General features: G+C 36.5%; 1 protein-coding gene across 1 annotated transcript in view; it reads right to left on the reverse strand.

Annotated features, from left to right (window-relative positions):
• The window catches only part of col6a3 (collagen, type VI, alpha 3), a 52,894-nt gene that overhangs the window by 1,933 nt on the left and 35,216 nt on the right, over positions 1–15,745 (reverse strand). The window contains exons 47-68 of the mRNA XM_058390895.1: positions 15,472–15,537; positions 15,191–15,244; positions 14,261–14,296; positions 14,121–14,183; positions 13,548–13,610; positions 11,557–11,619; positions 11,322–11,384; positions 10,587–10,637; positions 10,345–10,380; positions 9,887–9,949; positions 9,735–9,797; positions 9,498–9,530; positions 9,375–9,411; positions 9,223–9,234; positions 8,640–9,124; positions 8,383–8,482; positions 7,539–8,240; positions 7,351–7,441; positions 7,162–7,220; positions 4,328–4,513; positions 3,924–3,983; positions 2,855–3,043 (exon numbers count right to left, since the gene is read on the reverse strand). Coding sequence (XP_058246878.1) covers positions 2,855–3,043; positions 3,924–3,983; positions 4,328–4,513; positions 7,162–7,220; positions 7,351–7,441; positions 7,539–8,240; positions 8,383–8,482; positions 8,640–9,124; positions 9,223–9,234; positions 9,375–9,411; positions 9,498–9,530; positions 9,735–9,797; positions 9,887–9,949; positions 10,345–10,380; positions 10,587–10,637; positions 11,322–11,384; positions 11,557–11,619; positions 13,548–13,610; positions 14,121–14,183; positions 14,261–14,296; positions 15,191–15,244; positions 15,472–15,537 — 2,575 coding nt within the window. The remainder of the gene's footprint in view (positions 1–2,854; positions 3,044–3,923; positions 3,984–4,327; positions 4,514–7,161; positions 7,221–7,350; positions 7,442–7,538; positions 8,241–8,382; positions 8,483–8,639; positions 9,125–9,222; positions 9,235–9,374; positions 9,412–9,497; positions 9,531–9,734; positions 9,798–9,886; positions 9,950–10,344; positions 10,381–10,586; positions 10,638–11,321; positions 11,385–11,556; positions 11,620–13,547; positions 13,611–14,120; positions 14,184–14,260; positions 14,297–15,190; positions 15,245–15,471; positions 15,538–15,745) is intronic.

Genomic DNA, 15,745 nt, shown 5'->3' on the forward strand with positions numbered 1-15,745 from the left:
TCAGTCCCCTTCAGGAGACTGACTGAATTTCACTCATTTCTTCTTCAAAATCATCAACACTGTGTCAAACAACATAAAATCCCTAACCTACATTTTCTAATACCAATAGCAACTAAAAAACCAAAAATAGTCAGTTTTTTGCAAACTTGGCCTTGAACCCTGTCAGCTGTCCAACTGACCAAAATCAATCCTCTCCTTTATCCTAGAAAAGGCTGTTATACTCATACATAGGAATAACGTTCATGAAATGTACCAACCAGGATTTAGGCCTAATCATAGCACAGAGACAGCACTGGTTAAAGAGGTAAATGACCTTTTACTGCCCACTGACCAGGTTTGTGTCTTCTTGCTTTTGTTGCAGCTTAGTGCAGCTTTTGACACCACTGATCCTACTATTCTACTTGATAGGCTAGAACATGTTGTTGGAGTTAAGGGAACAGCCCTCTCCTGGCTCAGGACTTATATAGATGGTTATCACTTTATCACTTTTATCACAATGCAAACTTTTCCAGAGTACAGTTTGTTGTTCTGAAAGGTTTAGGCCCTCTACTTTTCTCCTTATATATGCTGCCTCAAGGTAAAATTATCCATAAACATGGTATTAAAAAAGCAAAGCCTGACAAGAGGCATAAGCTTAATAGGATTGAAGAATGTGTAAAGAACACTAGACAGTGGATGGTCACTAACTTAATGTTCTTTAATCCTGTGCTTGTACTAGGACCACATGCAGCGTGACTCTGGAAGGTCTTTCTGTTTCATCATGTGCAGGAGTAAAAGACCATGGTGTGATTATTGACTACAGTCTTTTACATAAAGCACATATAGATAATATGTAGATAGATCATGTAGATATCTTTCTTTCATCTCAAAAATATTTGTAAGATGAGAAATATAATGGCACTCCACGAATTATTGTAATGGTCTGAGCTAACTTTTGTCATGCCTACTTTGAGCACTATTGGTTGGTGTCACAAGTAATAGTGTTCAGGTTACAGCAGTGTTTAAGTCTAGGCTGAAAACACATTTGTTTAGTTAAGCCTTTTATGAATAGTAGAAGCAGATCTGGAGGGATCATGGACATGGAATGTTTTGGTGAACTGGGATGTTTAGATGTTGTCGCCTCCACTCTCACGCTTCCACTCAGGTTTGTTGATGGTTGAATGGCTGAATGCTTTATGTCCCAAGAAGTCCTCATGTGGTCAGTGTACATTGTCCTTAACCATTATGTGATCACAAGTATACCTAAAATTCTGTGTTTCGCACTTTCTCTCTGTGCTTGCCTTTCTGTCTGTCTGTCTGTCTGTCTGTCTGTCTCTCTCTCTCTCTCTCTCTCTCTCTCTCTCTCTCTCTCTCTGCAAGTTACATTTGCGAGCTCCCAGTGTTCTTAATTGCTTCTGTTCACAAGACCTGTCTGATCCATCCTATGCCCTACTTCTGGTTGGAGTCTCATCACTTGGAGGCCACTTACTGCTGCTGAGAATGAACCACTTGGACAGCCAGGAGACTGCTGTGTATAGCCCCAATTGAGACCATGGAGACTGCAATTTCCACAATTAGTTTTGTACTCAAGTGTCCATCAGTAAACATTTCTTTATATTCATGAGTTGCTCAAATTGCCTGGTTATAGTTTACTGTTATAGAAAGGAAATTATGTACAACTGCCCTCCAGTGTCGCCCAAATGAGGGTGGGATCCTTTTTGAGTCTGGCTCCTCTCGAGGTGTCTTTCTAATAACATTTCATGGAGTTTTTCCTTACTACTGTGTTCTGGCTTGCCCATTTAATCAACATTAAATAAAGCATTCATTTTACATGAATTTACATAAATTCATGTAAAGCTGCTTTGTGAAAATGTCTATAAGTGCTATACAAATAAAGCTGAATGAATCTTTTTATAATTAAAATACATTAATAAACACTTGTCTTTTTTTCATTTTGAACTCTAAGGTCTTGGGCCAATTGAAAGCTTTATGGGTGATAATTTTCACCTGTTAGGCAGCAGATGCAGCAGATACAGATGTATGTTTGTTATACTGAGCTTAGCAGACATGAGTGTGGGTAAGGCCTTGGACTACTGGTTAGAAGGTTATAAGTTTGAATCCCTGGGCTGAGACTCTGGGCAAGGTCCTTAACCCACAACTCAACTTTTTAATGAGATGTTTAAATGCTTAAAATGAGATCAAATGTAAGTTGCAATGGAAAAAGCTGCTAAGTAAATACAATGCTACATCTCAATTTTCCTAATTATATTATGTACTTTTGTGAAAGTAAAAAAGCATGCAAATACTGGGATATTGTACAACATTATGTAAGATCAGAGCATTAATTCTGATTACATTTCAGCTTTTCTTCATTCATTATCTTATGTATAATTTATACTATATAATTTACCATTCACTTGATTTATTTTTCTGAAGAAAGAAGTGTTGCTTTTCTGTTAAAATTAATATGATGCAACTTGACAGCATGAGACACACACAAAAAAGAAAAGTTCATTAGATATTAGTTGCATGTTAATGACATTTACGACTCTCATTTTTTGCAATCAAGCACATGCAATAAAAAAATATTAAAAAAATTATTTATTTCCAGACTCATTTGAACATTTATTTATAGAAACGACGTTAGATTTTTTGAAGTTAGTTAAAAGCAGAAGAAATAGGTTTAATAATCATATTTGTTTCACTGCAATATTTTAATAGGAAATCCAAAACAAATGTGACTATGAGATGAGATTAGTTAAGTGATTGAGAGATATCACTTTCTTAATAAATTAACACATGATGAAGTGCATTCATCATTCTTTAGCATTGGGAGTATTTCCCCAAATCCTGGGGGAATCCCTCAGAGTCTCACCTGCTTTTCCACATGCTATTTCACACTCCTTTTCTGTGTCAAAACGATTTTGGTTGCCACCGCAGCCTCCATACCAGAATCGTTTACAGCTCTTCTCAGTGGAGTCGAAATGCCATTTTAATACAAACTTAGCACAGGTGCCTTCTTCTTTTGGAAGTTTACAGATGTCCACCACTGAAAGCCAGGGAGCTGTTTGAAGAGAGCAGCAAACTAGTGAGAAATACTAATAAACTAATAAGACATTCAGGAAACAACGGCCCACATACTGGGGGTAACAGGGTCAGGCATGTTTATTGCTGAATAACTAGAGATACTGAAAATGATTTTAGGATTAATTTCATGCCTTATTAAAAAAGTTGTATTTGTGGATATGTACTGTAAATAACTGTTTCAGGGTAAAGGAAGATTATGGGGAAATGACATCTAAATGTTTTTTCCTCCTACTCCTCCTCATACAAAATTTATTCATACCACTTCTGACATATTCCTAAGAAAAAGAAAAAGGTTTTACTCATACGATGACTTCATCTCATACCCTAAAAATATCCCTTTTCTATAAACAAAGATTATTTTTTCCCAGACGCAATAAATAAGATCACAGAGAGCTTATTGTTAAGCATTGGAAATGCACTTGAGGTTTCAAAATATTTTTTGTGTCTTTTCCATATACACTAAGGGACTCATAAAATGAAACTGAGAAACTGCATTTAAAAACCGAAAGCCCAGGTGACAAAATCACACATGCCTTACTATGAAAATAATTACAAAAACAGGCTAGCTATTATTTTAGAAACATTTTTAGAAACGTTTCTCTTTCTATTCTGATTCTTGTTGGCAAAATAAATGTGAAAAAGGTGAAACATGCTAGTAAGTATGACTAGTAAGACACTGCAGAAGGGTTAGGTTTACGCATTTTATATCAGTATGTTTAAAAACGTAATAAGCTTTAAATCATAGAGAAAGGATTGCCCTTAATCAAACTGGGCAATACTTTTTTTTTGGAAAAAAAAGGAAAAAAAAAAATCCCTGTCAGTGCTTATCATGAATCAGCTTAGCAGAGCAGACTAACCTGGAGCAGGAGGGTCCTCTGAATTGATCTTGTCGACACTCAGGTATGGCTGCTGCTCCACTGTGGGAGTCAGAAAAAAAAAACCTTAAATATTTAAGTTTCACGATACCAAAAAAGCTTCGGGAAATACCAGAAGAATTTTTTAAATGTTTTTGGCAGCTTCTTAAATAATATCTCTTACATTTGCAATGGCCCATTTGAGTTGTTCAGTGTTATTGCAATGTTGCACTATTTAGAATCGTTTGATTGAGTAAATCTTTATCTTATGCTGCTTTGACACAACACTAAATTCACGGTTCACAGCATATCCATAGGTACCTCTAACTGTATACCATCCAAGATCTAAGTAAAGCTTCCTAGGTTGCCTCTCATGTACAAGGTTCAGTGGGGCAAAATACACGTACCTGTATTGATGCAGTGTTTTAGGCATTGTGCCTCAGTCTCAAACCTATTTTCATTGCCTCCACAACCTCCATACCAGAACTGGGCACAGAATCCATTCTTTTTGTCAAAGTACCACTTAGCCTCATAGTCTTTGCATGGTAGTCCAGTGTCAATGTCAAGTGAGCATGGGTCTGCAAACTCATTAACTAGAACATGCAAAAAATGAGGTGTTAGATTATGAAAAGGAGCATGTTAGTAATGGCAGCTGAGTTTTGCAAATGAAGAACATTTAAGGGTAAATATCTGAATGGGTCAAATAATTCCCTTTTAGATGAGCTGAAATACTAGCTATGTGTTATCTTGGTGTAACTGTACTTGCTATTGTTTTGAACTTCTGGTGTAAGCATTCAGTAATGGAGTGACATACTGCCACATACTTCCACAGATTTTTTACATATAGATAAGAGAAACATATTGTAATAATTTAGATTTTTTGCTATACACTGAACATATTCAGTTTTAACATCAAAGGATGATTATGAGACAACAGATCAGAATTTCATCTTTCATTTCTTCATGTAGATGTGTTAAGCAACTTAGAAAATGACAACTTTGGTTTAAAGTCACAGAGTTTTCAAAAGTTATCAAAAATATTGGAACACGTGTCTGACTGGTGTTTCTTGTTGACAAGGTGTGCCAGGTTCTATTGACTTTTAAACAATTAATATCTCTGTATGAATCCTATACCAAGCTTTGTAAATAGGCATATAAAGACTGTATTTGTTGTTAAAAAAAAAGAAAACAATGCAGAGAAATGAGGAAAAATCTATCAGAGTCATTGCACAAGCAGTGAGAATAGCTAATAAAACAATGTGAAATATTCTGTAAAAGAAAAAAAAACAAACACTGGAGTACAGAACTAAGCCAGAAGTCTACAGAGAGAAACATCCAATCTAATTGTGAGGACCTTCAACATGAAGGAAGACAACTGAGTCAAAACAAACATCCAGCAAAACAAAGGAGGAAAAACCGAAAGGTTTTACAATGGCCAAGTCAAACACTAGACCTTTATCCAACTGAACAGCATTTCACCTCCTGAAGAGTCTCCTCAACAAAACAAACAACAATTGAAAGAAGCTGCAGTACAAGCCTGGGAAAGCATCAGAAAGAAATATGCAACAGTTTACTGTTATTGCAAAAAAGGGATAAGTATAATTTACTTTAAATTATTTTAAGACTATCTGTTTCTGTACTTTTGCTTACCAAAACTGAGTTGTCTGCCATCAAAGGTGCCATATTCTAAATTGTTTAAAACATCCTGATGAGATATCAGGACATGAGAGCTGAAATTCTGATTTATTCTGATCTACTGAGCTCATATTCATTTTTTTTTATCTCAAACCTGAATGTCTTCAGTGTATAAGGAACATCAGAATGTTGAATGAGTGTTAACTTTCAGCTCATCTTAAAAATGCAAAACAAAATCTATTGACTAGCTCGAGCTATGAGCATCATGCAGCAAACCCACCACCTGAAACTAATTAGACTCTGTTTTGCTTGTTTATTGTGGGTACTGAGAGGACATAAAGCATGCAGCCTAAAAAACTAAAAGTTTGTCTGGGTTATTGCTATTATGTGTTAGTGGTTTCAAAGCTATTAAGAGCTGTCAGCCTATCTTTTGGCCAAAGTTAAATAAAACAAAATATATGGTGAGTGGTGATAAGCTAATGTGTCATTGATCCACATGGACAATGATCTTACTGCTCTGGTATGCGTAATGCATCTAGCACAGAACACAGCTGGTGAAAGTCATGAAAAGTCCTGAGTTCAACCTTTTGAAATTAGGTTTTATAATACAATGTTAATTCTACACTAACCATGCTGATGTATTGTTATGAATTGCTACTTGGGATACTTTTCAGTCTGTGTCTGGCAGTATTTTGTATTAAGCACACATTCAAGAACCTGTAAAACCTTTAGGCAACTATAATGAAACTGTTGCTGCTCAGGAACACTGGTGTTATGGATGTGATACTGTGATGCATTTCAAAGGACAATACTAAAATTTGGCCACACAAAATGAATTCAATTTTTTTTTATATAGTCCTTTTAACAAGCATCAAGATTTAGCAATTAAACAAATCAAACTTTTCTGGGGGAGAGAGTAAGCATTGTCTTAGCTGAGACCGAGGTGGCTACTAAAAGAATGAACTGGACATAATGAGAAAAGCACACGCTGCTATAACGTAATTTGTGTTTTTTTCTTATAACCTAAATAAACCACAACTAACAGTGGCTAAACTGACAAACTTCCAATAAAATACAGCACAATTTTTACTAATCAGGCGATTGATAAGCTTTTCTCTCATATTTTAAAGTGAGTATTTAACAGTGAAGATCTAAAAAAATACAGTACATTACAGTTAATTATGCATTTACAGTTGTGAACCCCTATGGGTTTACAAAGGTTTTTGCATTGGATATTACAAAAGTGGTCTGAAAAAGTGGTTGTGATTATCTAAAAAAAACAAACAAACTAGTAAATAGATTATCTACACATAAACTAGTACTTCTCAAATGTTTATTTACAATCTACACTGAATGTTTCCAGTAACTGTTTACAAGACTGGCATAATGATGAGGAAGAATTTTCTTAGAAATTTTCTCTGAATAAAAGTTCAGCTTTCTGGGGACACACATGCACAGAACAGTTATCTTTTTTATTATAGATCCAGGCCTTGATAGAAGTGACATTTAGACTATATTATTATTAAGCTAGAGTTCAAACTTTATATTATATATCCGTTACTACATGAACATGAGTAACTATACATTCATTTAAAAATGCCCAAACCTTTAAGCTTTTGTTCCTTATCTTCTTTCAGTTGCTGCTCATTCTGCGTATCGTTGTTCCTAGAATAAAATGTTATAATAGTAGAAAATATGGATTCTGCACAAATAAAATTTCTTAAAAAATAACTTAATTCTTAAAATTATAGGCAGGAGGTATTATGTGTATAAGGAGTAATGTCAGAAGGCTTACGTGTAAGTGTTTTGTGACCTGTCTGGTTGGTCACTTTGGTACCACTGGCAATGCTTTGAGACTTCATCAGATAAGTAGAAGGCATCCTTCACTGCAGTGGGTTTCAAAAATGTAATGAAAATTAAAATGAAAAAAGCATATGACGTGACTGATTAATGCATACTCTTTTGTTAAAGATTTATACTTACAGCTAAGGTACTTGGGCAACAGTTGGGCAAACCTTTGAAGGTGGTCATCATAGAAGCCTCGAGGTCCATCTACACTTTTGTAGAACACATCTGAAGGCTCGCTAGCCACCTGGGCCAGGATATGAGCATCTCCAGCACTGAGCTGCTTACCCACTCCTAACACCACAATGAAATATCCTTTGCATTTGGCATCAATGGCAGCCTTAAGCAGCTTCTCCTTATTCTCTTCCACTGGACCAGTCACAAGCAGAATGAGCACCTTCAGTTGCCGTGGATGTGGTGCTTTCTCAAACACCTGCTCCACCGTACTCTCCAGAGCTGCTGCCAGAGCACGGCTCCCTTCTAGTTGCTGCACCTTGTCCAGTAAGAAGCTCTGGATTTTTTGAACTGAATTGTGGTCTGTCAGGCCAAACGCCATGCTAATAGGCGTATTGCTATCATTGGACAAATACTCATATGGGCAATGCTGAACCAATGCAACTCTAGCGTGATGGGAGCTTGTCGCTGGTTCCGTAGCGATTTCCAAATGGTTAACCATGTGAGAAATATACCGCTTCATTTCTGTAAACACAGACGGCCAAGTGCTTTCAGAGCTATCGATGATGAAAGCCATATCAACATCTAAGTCTGTGGTGGAGGCCCTTCTTTCCCTCGTGCCCAGAGAAGGCTTATAATCACACAGCTGATTAGGAGTGCAGACATCTGCAAAAATAAAAGATCTTTCAATAACAGTAATTTTCATCATATGTCTGTTTTTGAGCTACCGTATGTATAGCTCAAAAACCATGCATATATGGCGGGTGTTTCTTAGGTAAAAAATTCGGTGCATATGATGTGATTTTACCTAGACAGATGTGACAATCAAGTATCTCCTTAATAACTGTGTTGTAATTTGCACTTCCTGGAGAGAGATCCTTGAAATGGGCTAATATAGTGTTATTTACCTGAAAAAAAAATATATATATGTAAGAGTGAAAATAAAGCTTGGACAGTCAGAATGTATTCTGCAGGTAAGCTTAATGATCTAGCTATGCACTGTTAATTTTTTTAACAGATTTATTTAAATTGTCTTGATTGCGTTCTTTGTTCTACTTCCCCCACCTGCAGGACCTTCCTTGTTGGACGAGGCATGAGGAAGACAGTGGTGATTCCAGCATCATAGAGTCGCAAAGCAGCATTTGTGAACTCTGTTGTGAGATCCACAGCTTCATTCACAAAGAACACAGCCACCTTGCGTACCATGAAGCCACTGCGCACCCTCTTAAAAGTGTTTCGGGCCAAAAAGTTCATGGCTGTTTCCAAATTGCGCTTCTTGTTGGTCCTCAGAATCTGCAAGCCCTGCACCCGTTCCAACAATGCACGTTTTTTCAATGCATCAGAAAAGCGTATGTCAGTGGTTATCTCACTGTTGTAGAGCGTGAGGGCCATTCGTGCTCCTCGTGGACAGTTGCTTTCAGTGATGGTAATGTTATTCACCAGGCGGTGTATAATGTTCTTCATACTGTCAAAATTATCCCTTGATACACCTGTCGATACATCCAGGGCAAATGCCAGCTCAGTGGGATACAGAGGACATTCCTGGGCACCTGAAGAACAGATAGTGAAATGGTTTAAGCATTTTCAAGTCACAAAATGAATAAATTAGTTACTGTTCTATATTTAAATAAAATAATATTTCACTTACCATAACAGCATGCTAAAAGAGAAAATAACAAAAAAAAAAAAAACATCAGTAATGTCATATAATTGCCGGCAGCACAGTTATTATTATTATTTTTTTACAACAAGAAAACACCCCTTGAATTAAATTGATTAATACTGCAATCTAATACATACGACAGTTATCTCTGATTTTCTTGACCAAAGCACAAGTCTGTAAAAACAGGATATAGTAGGTTAGCACAGATTTCCCATTTTTTCCTGCTATAAAAAATAACTGCAACAAGAACATGCCCTTACTGATACGCCTGGTCCTCTGGGTCCCTTTGGTCCCTGTGTGAACAGAAACAAAAACAAGTTTAATGGATCCGAGGAGACTCATCATCTGTTTTTGGGCTGTTTAAACTGGCTTAGCAAGCTTGTTTTCAGCATGAATTTAAAACTACTGATTAGGATGTTTGGACATATTTGTTTACTGATAATACATTCCATTTATTTATAGATTTCCAGTGATTTAAATTTATGTTATGTACTTACATAAGGTCCAGGATAGCCAATCTCTCCCTTCTGTCCTGGCTCACCAGCTCCACCTGAAACACCCTAGCAAAAAAATTGCACAAATCACAATCAGTTACATATACAGCATAGATATAAAAATATATAAAATAAGGAGTAGACATAGAGCTCACTCTCTGGCCACTGTTTCCTTTGGGTCCAGGTCCCCCCTTGGTTCCAGGCTCACCAGCTGCCCCCTGTGAACAAAGAAAAAACAGGTAAAAATCACCTGCTTATAATTTTGTGATGTGTTTTTAATGGCCAATGCTAGTGTAATAGTTGCAGTGTTGTGGGTGTTAAAGGGGCATAATAACAACAATAAAACATGGAGACGATGACTAGCTCTTCATTTATAGCCTTTTTCTTTCTTTATTTCTTTTCTCTCCCTAATTACACTGAACCCCCAAAAAGTCACTGCTGCTCCCCCAATTCCACTCAAAATAAAAGTCCCTTAGAATCTTCCCAGTAAAAATAAAAGTCCATTTATAGATACAAAATATTATTAACAAAACATAGAATCTTCATTATTCTACTCTTACACTAGGAACAATGAAAAAACACCTGTAAAGCTTTGTTGCTATGCCAGTCTTACCTTTGGGCCTGGGTATCCAGGGAAACCTTCATCACCCTGCAAGACAGTTGTTAACACTACATAGTTAATTATTCATTTTAATTTTCATTATATGATTTACAGTATTTGGTATAGGTATACACAAATATACAAGCACATTATAAATAAACTTTACAAATAACATTCTCAGGTAAATATCACATAGTAAACTCTAGACTTGGAGTTTGGTTGTGTAGAAAACCAAATGCACAGACAAAACTGACCTTTCTTCCCTTAGCACCAGGTAATCCAAAGCCATCTCGCCCATCATCTCCCTGTTAAGAGACATTTAACTTAGGGCACTGTGTTAAACATCATACAAATCTTTCACAATTAGAGTACAATTAGTGCATGTACACTACCAGTCAAAAGTTTGGACACACCTTTTAATTCAATGTTTTTTGTTTAGGGATTTATTTTCTACATTCTTGAACAATACTGGAGATTTCAAAACTATGAAATAACACACATGGACTTAAGTAATCCATATGTAATGACAACAAAAAACAGTCAGTTGTTATTTTAAGACACGAAGGTCAGGTGTTCTGGAATAGTTCTTGCAAGAACAGTATTGTTAAGTGCATTTGCAAAACCCATCAAGCACCATGATGAAACTGGCTCACATGAAGACCATCCCAGTAAAGCAAGACCAAAACTGACCTCTGCTGCAGAGGAGAAGTTCATTTAGAGTTACCAGCCTCAGAAATCACCAATTAACAGCACCTCAGATTAGAGCGGTTATGAAGGCTTTACAGAGCATCAGTAGCAGACATATCTCAATATCAACTGTTCAAAGGACATTACTGTGTATTTCGGCCGCCTTCAGCATTGTTTTACAATGTAGAAAGAATAAACATCAGGAAAGACCATGGAATTAGAAGATGTGTCCAAACTTTTGACTGGTAGTGTATTTATTAAAAAAAAGTTTTAAAAAGAAACTTAAGGCATCTTAGACTTACAGGTTCACCTCGGGGTCCAGGCGGTCCTATAGAACCCTTAGGTCCTGGGTCTCCAGGTTCACCCTAAAATGAGTTAGAGAGCAGGGTTGCTTAAACAAGTATAAAAGGAATATTTTAGACAACTTTCTGCCCCACCATATACCAAACATTTTATTAGTTTAGATTCAGTCATATATGAACAATCACAAATCTAATGACCTTTGCTACATTTCACATTTTCAGCTATGTGACATACCTTCCGGCCAACAACACCTCGTCTGCCCTTTTCCCCAGCTGGTCCTGGGGCTCCTCCTGGGCCCTAAAGGCATTTGGTAATGAATGAATGCATCACCAGATGTAAGATCGATCAGTTTTTATATAATAAAACTGCGGATATAAAAAAAATCTACACATTTAATGTTATACCATAACCAACGAAAAGTTACAAACGTAAAACATACAATTTTGTTGGATTTGTTCTTAAAACTGGAAGTCTGCACTCTGACCCTATCCCTTCAAGGATGGGATATGCGAAGAAAGAATTTCACTGTGCAGTAATGTATATGTGTCATGATAACATATCATTGTGGATGACGGCTCATCAGCTAAAACTCAATCCCAACAAAACTGAACTGCTGGTCATCCCAGGTGATTCATCCAAAGGCCAGGATCTTGCGATATCTTTGCACAACACGCTGATCTCCCCTGTGGGAATTGCTTGTAACCTTGGAGTAATCATGGACAATCAACTGTCCTTTTCTGCCCATGTTACTAATGTCACACACTCATGTTGGTTTCTTCTCTACAACATCAGAAGGATTTGGCAATTTCTATCCACACATGCTGCTCAGATGTTTGTTCAGTCTCTTGTCATTTTGAAACTGGACTACTGCAATGCAGAATGCAGCAGCTAGAGTCCTAACTAGAACCAGAAGATATGAACACATCACTCCTATCTTAGCCACACTGCAGTGGCTCCCAGTCAAATTTTACACTGATTATAAAATACTATTACTTACTTATAAAGCACTGAATGCAGGTGCTGCACGAAGGTGCAGTCTATTTGGTAGTACCACAAGTAACAAAAGCTACAGCAGGGGCAGAGCTTTTTCTTACAAAGCCCCAGAGTAATGGAACAGCCTTTCAAATGGTGTTCAGGACTTGGACACAGTCTCATTGTTTAAGTCCAGGCTAAAAAACACACTTGTTTAGTTCAGCTTTTTAAGAATAGTTTTTCTTGGGTAACGGAGCAGATCTGTGGGGTTCATGGGCATAGAGTGTTTTGGTAAACTGGGATGTTTGGATTGCATCCCCAATCTCATGCATTTAACTCAAGTTTGTTGACAGGCTGGATGCTTTATTTGCCAGCTAGCCCTCATGTCTACAAATAAAGCCCTACATACAAATAAAACTGAATTGAACTGAAAAGAATATTAGTGATGTAAATAATTAACTTTTAACATTCAGTACATGAACACTCCTTTAAATAATGGTAACTAAAGGTAATTAAAGATAACCATGTGTTTCACTTAACAACTCTGTTCCAGATCATCAGAACATCCGGAAGGAGGACAAAGTAACACCATTACCCAGCGAACCCAATTCCATATCACATCGGTTGTTTCATAATCTATATTTCTATGTGAAATCCTAAGCATTTGGCATTAGGCATGAGGCAGGAATACACCCTGGATCAAAGGTCAGTCCACAGAGCACTATTATAATTATTATTATTATTATTATTATTATTATTATTATTATTATTATTATTATTATTGTTTTCTTCTTCTTCTTCTTCTTCTTCTTCTTCCAGTAGAAGTGTATATGTAAGAGCAATTAAGAAACATTCAGAAGTATGAGAAGTATTTGTAAAAGCCCAAAAACATTTCTAACATCTGGTATTACCAAAAAGAGAATCCTATTATGTCTGGTTCCACTCAAGGTGTCTTTGTCATCATCTCAGGGTGTTTTTCCATCCTCATCTTGCTCAGTAGGGATCAAAATTTACTTTGACATGTATCCTTTAAAGCTATATTGTGATAGTGTTTATTGTTAAAAATGGCTATACTTAATAATATTAAACTGAACCGTACATTTATGGTGTTTTGACCATTGACATCATCATTAAACTATATTGACATTCATTTGCATTGCTGTCTACTACACTTACATTTGATGGCTAAAATAAAAAAAATAAAAAAAATAGACATACATATTACACATGCAGTACGAATGTCAGGCACTTACTCTTGGTCCTGGATTACCATCCTCTCCCCTGGTTCCTGGGGTTCCACCTGGTCCACTAGAACCCTGCCATAAAAAAACATACACACATATGTCTTATTCTGGTAATTACTGTAAACCTATAATATTTTATCACTGTTCATCACGGTTAATGTTTCTTGCCACTGGCAAGGAGAAATCCTTTATTCCAATGGCACTTGTATCTGACAAAACAATCGGTCAGTCTCCACTTGGTTTTTCTGTTTTTATCTGTGGGATTATAAGTGAGTACCAAAGAAAATCTCTCTGTCCTGGCAGTAGAGGTGTAGAGGTGTATTTGTTCCCCCACTAGTGCTAACACAGACCACAAGTACAATCTATTACATTATTAGAGTAAACCATTTTGAGTTATTAAAAAACAACAGTCTCTCATTCTTACATCTTATTTGTACATTTCAAATACTACGAAAATCCCTTTCACAGCTACTGATATAATAAACATCTGAAGTGGGTGGAAACTGAAGAAGCAGAAGGAAACCCAAGTAGACATTGAAGAAACCTGTACCACTGTAGCTGGAGTTGCAAACAAAAACTCACTCTTGGCCCTCCAATTCCCTGCTCTCCTGCAAGACCATCTGCTCCAGGCTTTCCAACAGGACCCTAAAACAAAGAAAAGTGTCATTTTAAAACTGCAGAACCTTGTACAATTCTTTTCATCATCAACATATTTTACTCACAGCTTGTCCAGGTGGACCCCTTCTACCATCAGTACCCTGAAAAAAATGTGTACAATGTACAAATGTACAAATGAGTCATTTACCATATTCAATTCCTTTATATTAAATTAAAAAAACTGTCCATGAGAAAATAAACGGTATGTAAAATGGAACATAATAATAGGAGAAAGAAAGAAAGAAAGAAAGAAAGAAAGAAAGAAAGAAAGAAAGAAAGAAAGAAAGAAAGAAAGAAAGAAAGAAACATGTGGCAGGTGGAAGTGTGGGGGAATGAGCAATTAATATGGCGCTCCTGGCTTATGTTATGTCTCTCTCTCTCTCTCTCTCTCTCTCTCATTTTAATATCTGTGTTTTGTTGAGTTTGAAAGAAAGAGAAGGAAAGTTAAAGAAAAATAAGAGAATAAAGGGGAAGGAAAGAGAGAAGACTGCATATTTACAGGTGTGATTCTGTGATATTGTTAGTGTGATAAGTAATCACATGAAATACCATAACCATGTTAGGCATAGGAATTCAAGAGAGATTTGTAGATTCAGTCATGATGTCATGTTTTGAACATTGACAGTGGTGGAACAGTGGTTTAACTTCCTAAGTTCTCCCAAGCAACCCATTCCCATGCACTGGTACTGCCATCTGGTAGCTCCCTGCATCAGATTTAAAACACTGATATTTGCCTTCAAAGCCAAAAAAGCCACACTCACACCTCAAAGCTCTTATCACATCATGCACTGCATCATGCTCCCTCAAATCCTCTAGCACTAGGAAAGCATGCTTCAAGACACTTCTCTGTTCTGGCACCTAAGTGGTGGAATGAACTTCCCCAAGATATCAGAACAGCTGAGAAGAAGAAGAAGAAGAAGAAGAAGAAGAAGAAGAAGAAGAAGAAGAAGAAATAACGAACAATTCCTGCTTTAAAAGCACATTGAAAAACATACCCGTCCCCCTGCTTCTCCTGCACCTCCTTTCTTACCATCTTCTCCAGGCTCACCCTATCAAAGACAAAATGGTGAGCAAAATTTAAGCAATAAAAACTGTGAAGATCTTTTGCATTTTAAACTTTCTCTTGTGTATATACAAAAATACAGATAGACAGAATTATTTTTATTGGTGGTTGAATATATAACTGTAAGAAAGCTCTCCATAGAGTTTTTAATTTTGTTAGTAATGTATTTGAAGTAATAAAGTTTATTTGCATGTAAGCAATAAGAGATTTTACCGGTGGCCCAGCATCGCCTGGATCTCCTTTGGGTCCTCTTTGATTATTGTCCTTTCCTGCAATGCCCTATTTAACATAGATATATAAATATATTGTTATTATTTACTTGATCCTTTTCCTATTTTTTTTAAACCAAAAGCTTAACATATTTGTGTGTGTGTGTGTGTGTGTGTGTGTCTGTGTGTAAACCATTTCAATTCATATATCTTAAATGGTTTGTTTAACTGGAAGTGATTTTTCAAAATGTACACAGCAAATCACAACAGCATTGTAA

Source organism: Hemibagrus wyckioides, linkage group LG06 (genome assembly GCF_019097595.1).
Source record: "Hemibagrus wyckioides isolate EC202008001 linkage group LG06, SWU_Hwy_1.0, whole genome shotgun sequence".
Lineage (NCBI taxonomy): Eukaryota > Metazoa > Chordata > Actinopteri > Siluriformes > Bagridae > Hemibagrus > Hemibagrus wyckioides.